Source organism: Rhinoraja longicauda, chromosome 43 (genome assembly GCF_053455715.1).
Source record: "Rhinoraja longicauda isolate Sanriku21f chromosome 43, sRhiLon1.1, whole genome shotgun sequence".
Classification (NCBI taxonomy): domain Eukaryota; kingdom Metazoa; phylum Chordata; class Chondrichthyes; order Rajiformes; family Arhynchobatidae; genus Rhinoraja; species Rhinoraja longicauda.
The window spans coordinates 201,047-215,757 of NC_135995.1; the positions used below are offsets into that span (position 1 = coordinate 201,047).

Here is a 14,711-nt window from a genome sequence, read left to right on the forward strand (position 1 = left end):
TAATAACATTCCTAAGAGAAACGTGGGGAAATAAGGTCCTTGCTACTGTAGGGAATGCATATGGACAGGAAGTGTTCAGAGGGTGGGGGCCAAATATTTGCATTGGGACTAGCCCAGAATGCCAACATGGTTGGTATGGAGTAGATGGGCAGAAGGGCCTGTTTCCATGCTGTATATGACTTCGTCAAGGGTGGAGATGAATTTACAAAGAAGCTAGAAAAACCTGCAAAGGCCAGAGGAATGCACATTTAGTATTAGTACTGGTTTTTATTGTTATGTGTACTAAGATACAGTGAAAAGCTATGTTTTGTGCTACGCAAGCAGATTAAACCATTCATGAGGAAAACAAAATGTGCAGAAGAGAAAATAAAGAGGGCGCCGAATATAATGCCACAGCGACAGAGAAAGTGCAGATGAAAAAAGTGCAAGGGCTGCAATGAAGTAGATTGGAAGGTAGGTCTTTTGTCCCTAGCTTATAAGAGGTGCAACCAAGTGTGTGATAACAGCAGGGAAGAAGCTTTTTCTGAATCTGGTGTGATGTGCTTTCAGCTTTTGTATCTAATGCCCGATGGGAGTAGGGAGAAGAGAGAATGACCGGGTTGTGAGTGGTACTTGTTTATATTGGCTGCTTTACCGAGGCAACGAGAAGTGTAGATGGAATCACTGTTAGCAATGTACACCGATCAGCCAAAACATTATGACCACTGACAGGTGAAGTGAATAACATTGATTATCTTAGAAACATAGAAAATAGGTGCAGGAGTAAGCCATTCGGCCCTTCGAGCCAGCACCGCCATTCAATATGACATGGCTGATCATCCAACTCAGTATCCCGTACCTGCCTTCTCTCCATACCCCCTGATCCCTTTAACCACAAGGGCCACATCTAACTCCCTCTTAAATCTAGCCAATGAACTGGCCTCTCCTTCTCAACCCCATTCTCCTGCCTTCTCCCCCATAACCACTGACACCCATACTAATCAAGAATCTATCTATCTCTGCCTTAAAAATATCCACTGACTTGGCCTCCACAGCCGTCTGTGGCAATGAATTCCAGGCAGAGCAATTGTACGAGATGTTTCACCACCCTCTGACGAAAGAAACTCCTTATCTCTTTCCGAAAAGAACGTCCTTTAAATCTGAAAGGATATGGCCTGTGTTCTCAGACACTCCCACTAGTGGAAACATCCTCTCCACATCCACTCTATCCAGGCCTATCACTATTCGGTAGGTTTCAATGAGGTTCCTGCTCGGCCTTCTGAACTCCAGCGAGTACAGGCCCAGTGCCGTCAAACGCTCATCATAAATAGGAAAGATATTGTTAAGCTTGAAAGACCCGAAACGTCACCCATTCCTTCCCAACCGAGATGCTGGCTGTCCCGCTGAGTTACTCCAGCATTTTGTGTCTACCTTCGATTTAGACCAGCATCTGCAGTTTTTTTCCTAACCTTGTTACAATGGCACCTGTCAAGGGGTGGGATATATTAGGCAGCAAGTGAACAGTCAGTTCTTGAAGTTGATGTGTTGGATGCAGGAGAAATGGGCAGGAGTAAAGACCCGAGTGACTTTGACAAGGGCCAAATTGTTATGGCCGGACGACTGGGTCAGAGCATCACCGAAACGACAAGGCTTGTGGGGTGTCCCGGTCAGCAGTGGTGAGTACCGACCTACAGTGGTCCGAGGAGGGACAAACCACAAACCGGCGACAGGGTGTTGGGCGCCCAAGGCTCATCGATGCCCGAGGGCAGTGATGGCATCCTGATGCACTGTGGGAAGACGACAAGCCGGTGGAGGGAGTGTGATGCTCTGGGCAATGTTCTGCTGGGAAACCCTGGGTCCAGCCATTCATGGTGGACGTCATTTTGACTCATGTCACCTACCTACACATCATTGCAGACCAGGTACACCGCTTCATGGCAATGGTATTCCCTGATGGCAGTGGCCTCTTTCAGCAGGATAATGCGCCCTGCCACACTGCACACATTGTTCGGGAATGGTTTGAGGAACACGATGAAGTGTTCACGTTGTTGCCCTGGCCTCCAAATTCTCCAGATCTCAATCCGATTGAGCATCTGTGGGATGTGCCGGATCGACAAGTCTGATCCACGGCGGCTCCACCTCGCATCTTACAGGACTTGAAGGATCTGCTGCTAATGTTTTGGTGCCAGATACCACAGGACTCCTTCAGGGGGCTTGGAGAGTCCATGCCTCGGCGGGTCGGCGCTGTTTTGGCGGCACACGGAGGACCAACAGCATATTAGGCAGGTGGTCATAATGTTTTGGCTCATCAGTGTATATGGGCAATGCAAACCTAATAATAGCGCAAAAACTGGAGGTATCGTAATCGTCAGAAATGAGCCGAGGCTCCTGATGCTGCGGTGTGTGTGTGTGTGTGTGTGTGTGTGTGTGTGTGTGTGTGTGTGTGTGTGTGTGTGTGTGTGTGTGTGTGTGTGTGTGTGAACAGGGAACGTGTACAGTTCATGTTATTCCCCACTCACTGCTGAGCATCTGATGTTGAGTGATTATACGGAGCACTTACCAATAACATCGAGCCGTGTTACAGGGTGGTAGTTGGTACGCCATCCCTCAGCAAATTCAACTCTGAAAAAGTAGGGACCAGTGTCATCCTGTGTGACGTTGTCTATAACCAGGGAACAGTCCTTGTCTTTCAGATCTCCAGACAGCCGGGTCCGATCGTGAAACTTTGTTGATTCTAGACTGGGATTCTCGGAGTGGAAGGCTACAGAATCGTCCTTGCTCTGCTGCCCACTTTTGTACCAGATTCCCGTCCGATCTTTATTCCTGTGAGTCGACGGGTAAGTGTAGTGACACGGAATCCGTGCACACAAGCCATTCTGCGCTGTCACATGTCCTGGATTGCCCGCAGGCCACAGCTGTCCCGACACCTCGGCTGAGGAGAGAAGGAATAATCTTTAGTACCGTGCAGGAAGGAACTGCAGATCCTGTTTTAAACTGAAGATAGACACAAAGTGCTGGAGTAACTCAGTGGGACAGGCAGCCTCTCTAGAGAGGAGGAATGGGTGACGTTTTGGGTCGAGACCCTTCTTCAGACTGGAGTCAGAGGAGAGGGAAATGGGAGACATAGACGGTGATGTGGAGAGATATAGAACAAATAAATGAAATTTTTGCAAAAAAGGAACGATGATAAAGGAAATAGACCATTATTAGCTGTTGATAAACTCAATATGTTGGAGCAACTCAGCGGGGCAGGCAGCATCTCTGAAGAAAAGGAATGGGGGACGTTTCAGGTTGTGACCTTTCAGATTGTTAGCTGTTTGCGAGGTGAGAACGAGAAGCTGGTGCACATCTTGCGCTCCCTCACCACCCCTCCATTTAGTGTGGCTCTCCCTCCTCACTGCCCCTCCCACATTGTATCACTCTCTCCTCACCACCCCTCCCACCGCGCCACGCTCCCTCCTCACTGCCCTTCCCACAGCACGGCGCTCCCTCCTCACTACCCTCCCACAGCACGGCTCTCCCTCCTCACCGCCCCTCCCACAGTGACGAAGAATGGGTGACGTTTCGGGTCGAAACCCTTCTACAGTCTGAAGAAAGGTCTCGACCCGAAACATCACCCTTTCCTTCTCTCCAGAGATGCTGCCTGTCCCACTGAGTTACTCCAGCATTCTGTGTCTACCTTCGATTTAAACCAGCATCTGCAGTTCTTTCCCACTGAACATTCATACCACTGGGTTGTAAGCTGCCCAAGCGAAATATGAAATGCTGTTCCTCCAATTTGCGCTGGGCCTCACTCTGACAGTGGAGGAGGCCCAGAACAGAAAGGTCAGTGTGGGAATAGGAGGGGGAGTTAAAGTGTTTGGCAACCGGGAGATCGGGTAGGTCCAAGCGGACTGAGCGAAGGTGTTCAGCGAAACGATCGTAGCGGTCCCAGCACCGAACCTTGCGGAACTCCACTAGTCACCGACCAGTAAAAGCCCCCTCGCCAGAAAACACCTGAGTTGCTGCTGATGGTACCTTGGAGAAGGGTCAGGAGGAAGAACGATCTCCCGATCATCGTCCGATCCCAGATATCCCGTCAGTGTCCCGATCTCCTGGTCTGGAAGAGAAAGTAATTGCAGTAAAACTCCAGCGACCAATCTATCTATCTATCTATATACTAAAACTCTCGTTTGTTTGTTTGTTTGTTCCTGAACTACAGCCAAAACGGTACACGATAGCGCAACAATTTTAGGCCCACCTTACTCACCGTTGTCCCTTTTTGTGCAAATGGAAGAAGTTTCATTGAAATCGGTGTTATATTTTAAAAGTTATTCACATTTTAAACTTTAAATCTATATCCAAGGGAGGGAGGGGGGGAGGAGGGAGGATAAGGGGGGTTGAGGGGGATGGAGGTTGAGGGGGAGGAGAATGGAGGGAGTGGGAGGGGAGTGTAGGAGGGGCCAGGGGTGGGGGGAGGGGAGTGGTGTGGAGGGGAGGGTGGGGGGGAAAGAGAGGGTGCTGCACCAATACAGGAGAGGTTTGGGCCCAACTGGTCCACTTGCTCTAGTGTATTACTAAAACTCTCATCTTGTTTGTTTGTCTGTACGTACCCGAAATGCAGCCAAAACGGATCCTTGCGTGCGCAGTTGGGGGAGGGTTGCCACTCGGAGGGCGGCAGGACCAGCCTGAGTGACGGGAGTGGCGGCCAATGAGGGGGGGGAGGAGAGATCTCCTGCTGCTGGGCACCGCGATGGCTGCCCGGGGCCGCAGTGAGTGGCTCCCTCCCCTTTCCTCTCCACCCTCGTCCACCCCCGGCCCCGGGGCAGTTTTAAGGGGAGTTGAGGGGGGATGGAGTGAGTAAGTGTCGTCAGAATCTCAGCTCCCCATGCCGGGCGATCTGACCCTGGGTCGGGGCTGGTCGAACCTTCTGCAGCTTGGAGCTTCCCGACATCGGTCTCTACCCGAGACTGTGAGCTCCTCGATGCTGAAGTCCGAGGCAAAGGATCACAGGCTCTGATGGTAAGTCCACGGCCCCGTGGTGGGGCTCAAAGTCAGTCCCGAGCAAGGCCTCCAGCTCCATGATGTTAGGCCTCAGAGCGACCAGAGATACCATCTGGAAAACAATCGCATCTCCGGCATTTGAGCCCCGTATCTGAGGAAGGATGTGCTGGCTCTGGAGAGGATCCAGAGGAGGTTTACAAGAACGATCCCAGGAATGAGTGGGTTTGCATATGATGAGCGTTTGTCGGCACTGGCCCTGTGCTCGCTGGAGTTTAGAAGAATGAGGGGAACGTCATTGAAAATTACCGAATATTGAAATGCTTGGAGAGAGTGGATATGACCAGGATATTTCGAATAGTGGGAGAGGTCACAGCCTCAGAATTAAAGGACGTTCTTTTATGAAGGACATGAGGAGGAATTTCTTTAGTCAGAGGGTGGCGAATCTGTGGAATTCTTTGCCACAGAAGGATGTGGAGGCCAAGTCAAGGTTTCAAGGTGAGTTTATTGTCACATGTACCAATTGAGGTACAATGAAATTTAAATTACCATACAGCCATACTAATAAATTAGTACGGGTGTCAGGGGTTCTGGGAAGAAGGCAGGAGAAGGGGGTTAGGAGTGACAGATCAGCCATGATTTATTGGGCCGAATGGCCTAATTCTGCTCCCATCACTTATGAACATATGAGCAATATAGTTGCCTTCCGTTGGCTTTTTAAAGCTTCCCAATGGTTAGACTTCCCGCTAATCTTTGCCAAGTAACATGATGGCGCATCAGTAGAGTTGGTGCCTCACAACGCCAGAGACCCGACTTCGATCCCGACTACACGTGCTGTCTGTACGGAGTTTGTACGTTCTCCCTGTGACCTGCATGGATTTTCTCCGGGATCTCCGGTTTCATTCCACGCTCCCAAGACGTACGGGTAATTTGTCCCAAGTGTGTGTAGGAAAGCGTTGGTCACTGGTCGGCACGGACTCTGTGGGCCGAAGGGCCTGTTTCCACACTGTATCTCTAAACTAGAAAACTAAACTCAACTGACATCAACGGCTACTGGTCTGCCATGTGGGTACGTTCCACAAGGTGCCCGGTACATGCATTAGGGAAGGTGTCTGAGGAACAGCGTGGGGCTCTAAGCTGATCATTACTAATGTGGAAGTAAGAGGCTATTCATACAGAGGTTGATGAGGGGTCGTGTGGGTTTGTGGAACAAGCTGCCGGAGGAAGTAGTTGAGGCAAGTACAATAGCAACATTTAGTTCAGTTAAGAGATACAGTGCGAAAACAGGCCTTTCGGCCCACCAAGTCCATGCCGACCAACGGTCACCCCTTCACCCTCTGGTTCTGAGAACTGCTTTCTGAGGCAGAGAATTCCACAGATTTACAACTCTCTGACTGATAAAGTTTTTCCTCATCTCCGTTCTAAATGGTCTACCCCTTATTTTTAAACTGTGGCCATGAGGAGGAATTTCTTTAGTCAGAGGGTGGCGAATCTGGAATTCTTTGCCACAGAAGGCCAAGTCAAGGTTTCAAGGTCAGCAATTGATGAATAAGATTATACCAACGGATCCAAGGTTGTTTTTGCTAGGAGATACAAAAGGAATAACACCAAAGCTAAGTCTTGATAAACATCAGGAAAGATTTCTCAAAATATCATTAGCAGTAGCCAAAAAATGTGTTGCGGTTACATGGAAAGAACAAAATGAAATAAGATTCGAAAGATGGCATGCAGAAATGCGGAGTTGTATCCCATTAGAAAAAGCAACGTATAATCTGAGAAATGGATACGACTTCTTTTTGAAGGTGTGAAACCCATTCATGGCAAAGTTAGGATTAAGAATAGGAAGTACTTAAATTCAGGATTGCCTTGTTACCTAGCAAGAATTTTAAAATAAATTACTCGGAAGTGACCCCCTCGGGACTCCAGGTTTCTTTCTTTCTTTCTTTCTTCTACTTTTTCTTTTTCTTTCTTTTCAACTGAGGGGTGGGGGGGCGGGGGGGGTGGGGGGAGGAGAGAAAATACAGAACAATACGTGTATAATCGAAGTTATAGGTTAGTGACTATTGTTTACTATTGTTTTCTATGAAATGTATAATGTATAACGTATGGGTTCTGTTAAAAATTAAATAAAATATTTTAAAAAAAAAAAAAACTCTCTGACTGATAAAGTTTTTCCTCATCTCCGTTCTAAATGGTCTACCCCTTATTTTTAAACTGTGGCCATGAGGAGGAATTTCTTTAGTCAGAGGGTGGCGAATCTGGAATTCTTTGCCACAGAAGGCCAAGTCAAGGTTTCAAGGTCAGTTTATTGTCACATGTACCAATTGAGGTACAATGAAATTTGAATTACCATACAGCCATACAAAAACATTAGTACGGATATCAGGGGTTATGGGGAGAAGGCAAGAGAATGGAGTTAGGAGTGACAGATCAGCCATGATTTAATGGGCCGAATGGCCTAATTCTGCTCCTATCACATGACCTTACGAGCAACTTAGTTGCCTTCCGTTGGCTTTTTAAAGCTTCCCAATGGTTAGACTTCCCGCTAATCTTTGCCAAGTAACATGATGGCGCACAGTGGCGCAACGGGAGAGTTGCTGCCTCACAGCGCCAGAGACCCGACTTCAATCCCGAGTACAGGTGCTGTCTGTACGGAGTTTGCACGGTCTCCCTGTGACCTGTGTGGGTTTTCTCCGGGATCTCCGGTTTCATTCCACACTCCAAAGTTGTAGGTTAATTAGGCTTCAGTAAAAAAAAAAAATTGTCCCAAGTGTGTGTAAGATAGCTTTGGTCAGTGGTCGGCACGGATTCAGTGGGCCGATGGGCCTGTTTCCACGCTGTATCTCTAAACTAAACACAGAACTAGTGTGTGAACGGGCGATCGCTGGTCGGCACGGACTCGGTGGGCTGAAGGGCCTGTTTCCACGCGGTATCTCTAAACTAGAAAACTAAACTTAACTGGCATCAACGGCTACTGGTCTGCCATGTGGTTACGTTCCACAAGGTGCCCGGTACATGCATTAGGGAAGGTATCTGAGGAACAGCTTGGGCCTCTAAGCTGATCATTACTAACGTGGAAGTAAGAGACTATTCATACAGAGGTTGATGAGGGGTCGTGTGGGTTTGTGGACCAAGCTGCCGGAGGAAGTAGTTGAGGCAAGTACAATAGCAACATTTGGTTTACTTTAGTTCAGTTAAGAGATACAGCACGAAAACAGGCCCTTCGGCCCACCGAGTCCATGCCGGCCAACAATCACCCGTTCACACTCCAGTTCTATGCTTATTATATACAGTGCGGAAACAGGCCCACCGAGTCCACGCTGACCATCGATCTCCCGTTCACCCTCTAGTTCTACGTTTAGTTTGGCGATACAGCATGGAAACAGGCCCTTCCGCCCACCGAGTCCACGCTGACTATCGCTCACCCATTCACACACTAGTTCTGTGTTTAGTTTAGAGATACAGCGTGGAAACAGGCCCTTCGGCCCACCAAGTCCGCACCGACCAGCGATCCCCGCATACTAACACTACCCTACACACGCTAGGGACGATTTATAATTAGACCAAGCCAATTAACCTACAAACCTGGAGTGTGGGTGGAAACCGGAGGTCCCGGAGAAAACCCACGCAGGTCACGGGGACAACGTACAAACTCCGTACAGATAGCACCCACAGTCAGGATCGAACCCGGGTCTGCTTTCTTGCAAACAGCCACATCTGCTTTCTTGGAATCTTACACTACCTTTAGGAAGGAGTGGGCGGATGCATGGCAGATGCAGTTTAATGTGGATAAATGTGAGGTTATCCACTTTGGTAGTAAGAACAGGAAGGCAGATTATTATCTGAACAGTGTCAAGTTATGAAAAGGGGAAGTACAAAGAGATATGGGTGTACTTGTTCATTAGTCACTGAAAGTAAGCATGCAGGTGCAGCAGGCAGTGAAGAAAGCTAATGGGATGTTCGCCTTCATGACAAGAGGATTTGAGTATAGAAGCAAAGAGGCCCTGCAGTTGTACAGGGCCCTAGTGAGACCGCACCTGGAGTACGGTGTGCAGTTTTGGTCTCCAAATTTGACGAAGGACATTCTTGCTATGGAAGTGCAGCGAAGGTTCACTAGGTTAATTCCCGGAATGGCGGGACTGTCGTATCTCGAAAGACTGGAGCGACAGGGCTTGTATACACTGGAATTTAGAAGGATGAGAGGGGATCTTTATTGAACAATATAAAATTATTAAGGGATTGGATACGCTAGAGGCAGGAAACATGTTCCCGATGTTGGGAGAGACCAGAACCAGGGGCCACCGTTTAAGAATAAGGGGTAGGCCATTTAGAATGGAAATGAGGAAAAACTTTTTCAGTCAGAGAGTTGTAAATCTGTGGAATTCTCTGCCGCAGAAGGCAGTGGAGGCCAATTCTCTGGATGCTTTCAAGAGTTAGATAGAGCTCTTAATGATAACAGAGACAGGGGGTATGGGGAGAAGGCAGGAGAATGGGGTTGAGAGGGAAAGATAGATCAGCCACGATTGAATGGCGGAGTGGACTCGATGGGCCAAATGGCCTAAATCTGCTCCTGTATCTCATGAACTTGGGAAAAGCTGCCTGAGCCTCTGAGTTCCATCAGCACATGGAGTGTTGATGCAGAATCCAGCATCTGTAGTCTTTTGTGTCTAGTGGGAGAAAGTATAATTTGCAAATTTTCAGGTGATATGGAAATTTGTGACGTTGTGGTTTGCAAGGCAGGTGGTGTAAAGTTGCAGCAGGATAAAGGTCATGGAGGGGATCAATATGCAGGTAGACTGGGAAATTCAAGTTGGTGCTGAATACCAAGAGAAGGCATTTGTGGAGTGTCTTTGAGATGGCTTCTCAGAGCAGCTTGTAATCGCGCATTCCAAGCAATTTGGTTTGGGATTGGTATTTGGGTGGCACAGTGGAGCAGTGGTAGAGCTGCTGCCTCACAGCGCCAGAGACCCGGGTTCGATCCTGACTATGGGTGCTGTCTGTACGGAGTTTGTACGTTCTCCCTGTGCTCCGGTTTCCTCCCACACTCCAAAGAGTTGTGTGTGGGGATCGCTGGTCAGAGCGGACTCGGTGGTCCGAAGGGCCTGTATGGGCTTTGTATCTCTAAACTCAACATAGAACTAGTGTGTGAATGGGCGATCGATGGTCGGCGCAGACTCAGTGGGCCGAAGGGCCTGTTTCCACTCTGTATCTCTAAAACTAAAACTAAGAACTAAAACTATTGTGTAACGAACCAGATTTGATCAGGGTGGTTCTTGGTTCTTGGTCCTCCAAAATATTCCAAATGGAATTTAAACTGGTGGGTGATTATGGTAAAAAACAGTTTGGAGGTAGTGACCATAAAATGGTTAACTGCTGAGGCTTTATAACATGCTGATCAGATCGCATATGGAGTTTAGGGAGCAGCTTTGGACCCTATATATGAGGAGGGATGTACTGGAGAGGGTCCAGAGGTTTATGACAATGATTACTTAACATATGTCGGCACAGGGCCTGTACTCGCTGGAGTTTAGAAGAATAAGGGGTAACCTCATTGAAATGTACCGAATAGTGAAAGGCTTGGATAGAGTGGGAGAGTCTAAGACCAGAGGGCACAGCCTCAGAATTAGACGTTTCTTTACGAAGGAGATGAGGAGGAATTTCTTTAGCCAGAGGGTGGTGAATCTGTGGGAGAAGGCAGGAGAATGGGGTTAGGAGGGAGAGAAGATCAGCCATGATTGAATGGCAGAGTGGACTTGATGGGCCGAATGGCCTAATTCTGCTCCTCTCACTTATGACTGTAAATATCACCAACAGCTGCATCAGCTACATTGAAGCTGTGGTCAATAAAGCACACTCATGTCTCATCTTGCCCAAAAGATGAAGGAAGTTGGGCATTTCTCCAGTGACTCACAGCAACTTCTCCACATGAACTGTGAAAGAACACTGTTGGGTTGCATCACACCTTGGTTTGGCAGCAGCTCTGCCCAAGACCACAAGAAATTACTGACAGCTTAGTTTAGAGATACGGTGTGGAAACAGGCCCCCTCGGCCCACCGAGTCCACGCCGACCAGCGATCACACGTTCACACACTAGTTCTATGTTTAGTTTAGCAATACAGCACAGAAACAGGCCCTTCAGCCCACCGAGTCCACACCGACCAGCGATCACCCGTTCACACACTAGTTCTATGTTTAGTTTAGCAATACAGCGCAGAAACAGGCCCTTCAGCCCACCAAGTCCGCGCTGACCAGCGATCACCCGTTCACACACTAGTTCTATGTTTAGTTTAGCAATACAGCGCAGAAACAGGCCCTTCAGCCCACCAAGTCCGCGCTGACCAGCGATCACCCGTTCACACACTAGTTCTGTGTTTAGTTTAGCGATACAGCATGGAACCCAGGCCCTTCGGCCCACCGAGTCCATGCTGACCAACGATCCCCGCACACTAGCACTATCCGACACCAACTAGGGACAATTTACAATTTTGGCAAGCCGATTAGCCTAGAAACCTGCACGTCTTTGGAATGTGGGAGGAAACCAGAGGAAACCCAAACAGGTCAAGAGCCCAGATTCAAGAATGTTTTATTGTCACATGTCCCAGATAGTACAATGAAATTCTTACTTGCAGCAGCACAAAACAATATGTAAACAGGCAAACTGTACAGACAAGCACCTGCAATCAGGATCGAACCCGGGTCTCTGGTGCTGTGAGGCAGCAACTCTACTGCTGCACCACCGTGCCCACATCGTGGATATCACCCAGTCCATCACACAAAGCAGTCTCCCCACTCCACTCCCCGAAGGGCCCGTTAGAAAGCATTTTATCAGGATGCATCGCAGCTTGGTTGGGGAACAGTTCCATCCACGCAGCAACAGGCTCTTCGGCCCACCACATCCATGCCAGCCCTTGTTTGGCCCATCTATTGGTATAGTTGTAAAATTACCATGTGTACCAGGATTCAGTGTTTGCCTGCAGCCCAGGCAAGTCGTACCATATAAGGTCATAAGTGATAGGAGCAGAATTAGGCCATTCGGCCCATCAAGTCTACACCGCCATTCAATCATGACTGATCTATCTCTCCCTCCTAACCCAATTCTCCTGCCTACTCCCCATAACCTCTGACATCCATACTAATCAAGAATCCATCTATCTCTGCCTTAAATACATCCACTGACTTTGCCTCCTCAGATTCATCACCTTCTGACGAAAGATATCCCTCCTCATCTCCTTCCAACTGAGTAATCCTACCACAACCTGAGCTACAAACTACCTCTTTGATGACCCTCGGACTGTCCTTGATCAGACTTTGCTGGCTTTACCTTGCACTAAACGTTTGAAAAGTCCGGGAGCAGAGCAAGGACGCCCTTTGGCTGAGAAGACAAGTGAGTGCTAATTACAGTGGAAAAGGCAGTTTAAAAAGAGCGCCAAAAGGACGCTAGTAGTCAGTTTGAAAAGTCCGGGAGCAGAGCAAGGACGCCCGTTGGCTGAGAAGACAAGTGAGTGCTAATTTAAGTGAGAAGTCAGGTAAATTGGATATAAGCAAGACTTGCAAAAGGGTGCAGCCCTGTTCAGGTGCAGCCCAGTGAGAAAAGTGCCCAGTGAGAAAAGTGCCCAGTGAGAAAAGTGCCCAGTGAGAAAAGTGCCCAGTGAGAAAAGTGCCCAGTGAGAAAAGTGCCCAGTGAGAAAAGTGCCCAGTGAGAAAAGTGCCCAGTGAGAAAAGTGCCCAGTGAGAAAAGTGCCCAGTGAGAAAAGTGCCCAGTGAGAAAAGTGCCCAGTGAGAAAAGTGCCCAGTGAGAAAAGTGCCCAGTGAGAAAAGTGCCAGTGAGAAAAGTGCCCAGTGAGAAAAGTGCCCAGTGAGAAAAGTGCCCAGTGAGAAAAGTGCCCAGTGAGAAAAGTGCCCAGTGAGAAAAGTGCCCAGTGAGAAAAGTGCGAGTCTTTGTCGGCGAGGAGGCTGAGGTGAGGAGGATACAATTGTTTTAAGCCAGAACTGGTTATAGACACAAGGTAATGGCGGAAAAGTTGGTGCAGTGTGCTTCCTGCAGGATGTGGGAAGACAGGGACCTCGCTGGAGCTTCTGGGAGCTACACCTGCAAGAACTGTGTCCAGGTGCAGCTCCTGAAGGGACGTGTGGTGGAGTTGGAGAGGCAGTTGAATGACCTCAGGGCCATCCGGGAATGCGAGAGTTTCCTCGACAGGACCTATTGTGAGGCTGTCACGCCAAGGGTCCAGGTCGAGCGAAGGTGGGAGACTGTTTCAGGGGGGGTGGACGAGGATTACAGGAGACCCCAGTGGCTGTGCCTATTGCAAATAATTATACCCTCTTGGGAACTGTCGGGGCAGAAGACGTTTCCAGTCCGAATGGCGGACCTGTTGGCAAGGATACTCGACAGGGGAGACCGAAGTCAGGAAGAGCCGTAGTGGTCGGTGACTCCATCGTCCGTGGGACGGACAGAAGATTCTGTGGCAGCAGGAGGGACTTGAGGATGGTCTGTTGCCTCCCTGGTGCCAGGGTTCAACACATCACGGACCGGCTTCAGAAAATCCTAGTGAGGGAAGGCGATCAACCTGAAGTCGTTGTGCATGTGGGCACGAATGACGTCGGGCGGAAGAGGAAGGAGGTGCTACAGCAGGAGTTTAGAGAGTTGGGAAAAATACTGAGAAGTAGGACGTCGAAGGTGGTTATCTCTGGACTGCTACCGGTACCTCGTGCTGGTGAGGCCAGGAACAGAGAGATAAAGGATATGAATTTATGGCTGAGGGGCTGGTGCAGAGAGCAGGGATTTAGATTTCTGGACCACTGGGATCTCTTCTGGGCTAGGGGTGACTTGTACAAAAGGGACGGGTTACATCTTAACAGCAGGGGGACAAACATTCTGGCAGGCAGGTTTGCTAGTGTGACACCTGTGGCTTTAAACTAAGTAGTGGGGGGGAGGGGTTAACAAATTGTGCATATGAAGATGAGGTAAAAGGGAATACAGGAGATATTGCAAAAGACACTCGGAAGAATGGGAACAGAAGTTCTAGAGGGGAAAAGAAATTAAGGGCAGGGCCAATTGTGACCGATGTGAGAGGGGAGGTAAATACAGAAGTTAAAGTGTTGTACTTAAATGCGCGTAGTATAAAAAATAAAGTGGATGAGCTTGAGGCTCAGTTAGACATGGGCAAGTATGATGTTGTAGGGATCACTGAGACATAGTGTAGATCAGTGCATGTTCCTTTAACATAGTGACCTCACCACTACTAACCACTCCCCATTGTCTCTTGTATAATTGTAGCTTCCCCACCTCCAGCTCGCTCTCTAGTTCCGGTGATGACCACGGACAGCTAGGGCATAACATGTGTGTAGTGAAATTAATAAACAATATCCAGTAAAAGACTCTGTGTGCAAAGGACGTCTCTTTACATGGTGTCAGAGCGGTAGACTTGCGTCTCCTGTTTATCGGGTTTTTATTTTTAGCATTTGTTCGTCCCAGTTGTGTCCCATCCTTCCACTTTGCCATGGCTCCCTCGTGTCGTCGTCCGGACACGCTCGTTTTTGATGAGGACATAGTGCACCGCTGGACTGTCTTCCAGCGGGACTACGAGCACTATATAGCGATTGCCCATCCTGATGCAACTGCTGCGATAAAAGCTCACCTGCTCCTCAACCTGGCTGGTCCGGAGGCAATGGAACGCTATGCGTCGTTCGAATTCGTCCCTCCGGAGGACCGCAACGACCCGGTATGTCTCATGGCTAAGTTCACTGCCCTG

The 14,711-nt window shown here is 48.8% G+C and overlaps 1 protein-coding gene across 1 annotated transcript in view; it reads right to left on the reverse strand.

Annotated features, from left to right (window-relative positions):
* The window catches only part of LOC144612122 (sialic acid-binding Ig-like lectin 13), an 88,248-nt gene that overhangs the window by 14,944 nt on the left and 58,593 nt on the right, over positions 1-14,711 (reverse strand). The window contains exons 3-4 of the mRNA XM_078431680.1: positions 3,997-4,078; positions 2,540-2,911 (exon numbers count right to left, since the gene is read on the reverse strand). Coding sequence (XP_078287806.1) covers positions 2,540-2,911; positions 3,997-4,036 — 412 coding nt within the window. The 5' untranslated portion in view covers positions 4,037-4,078. The remainder of the gene's footprint in view (positions 1-2,539; positions 2,912-3,996; positions 4,079-14,711) is intronic.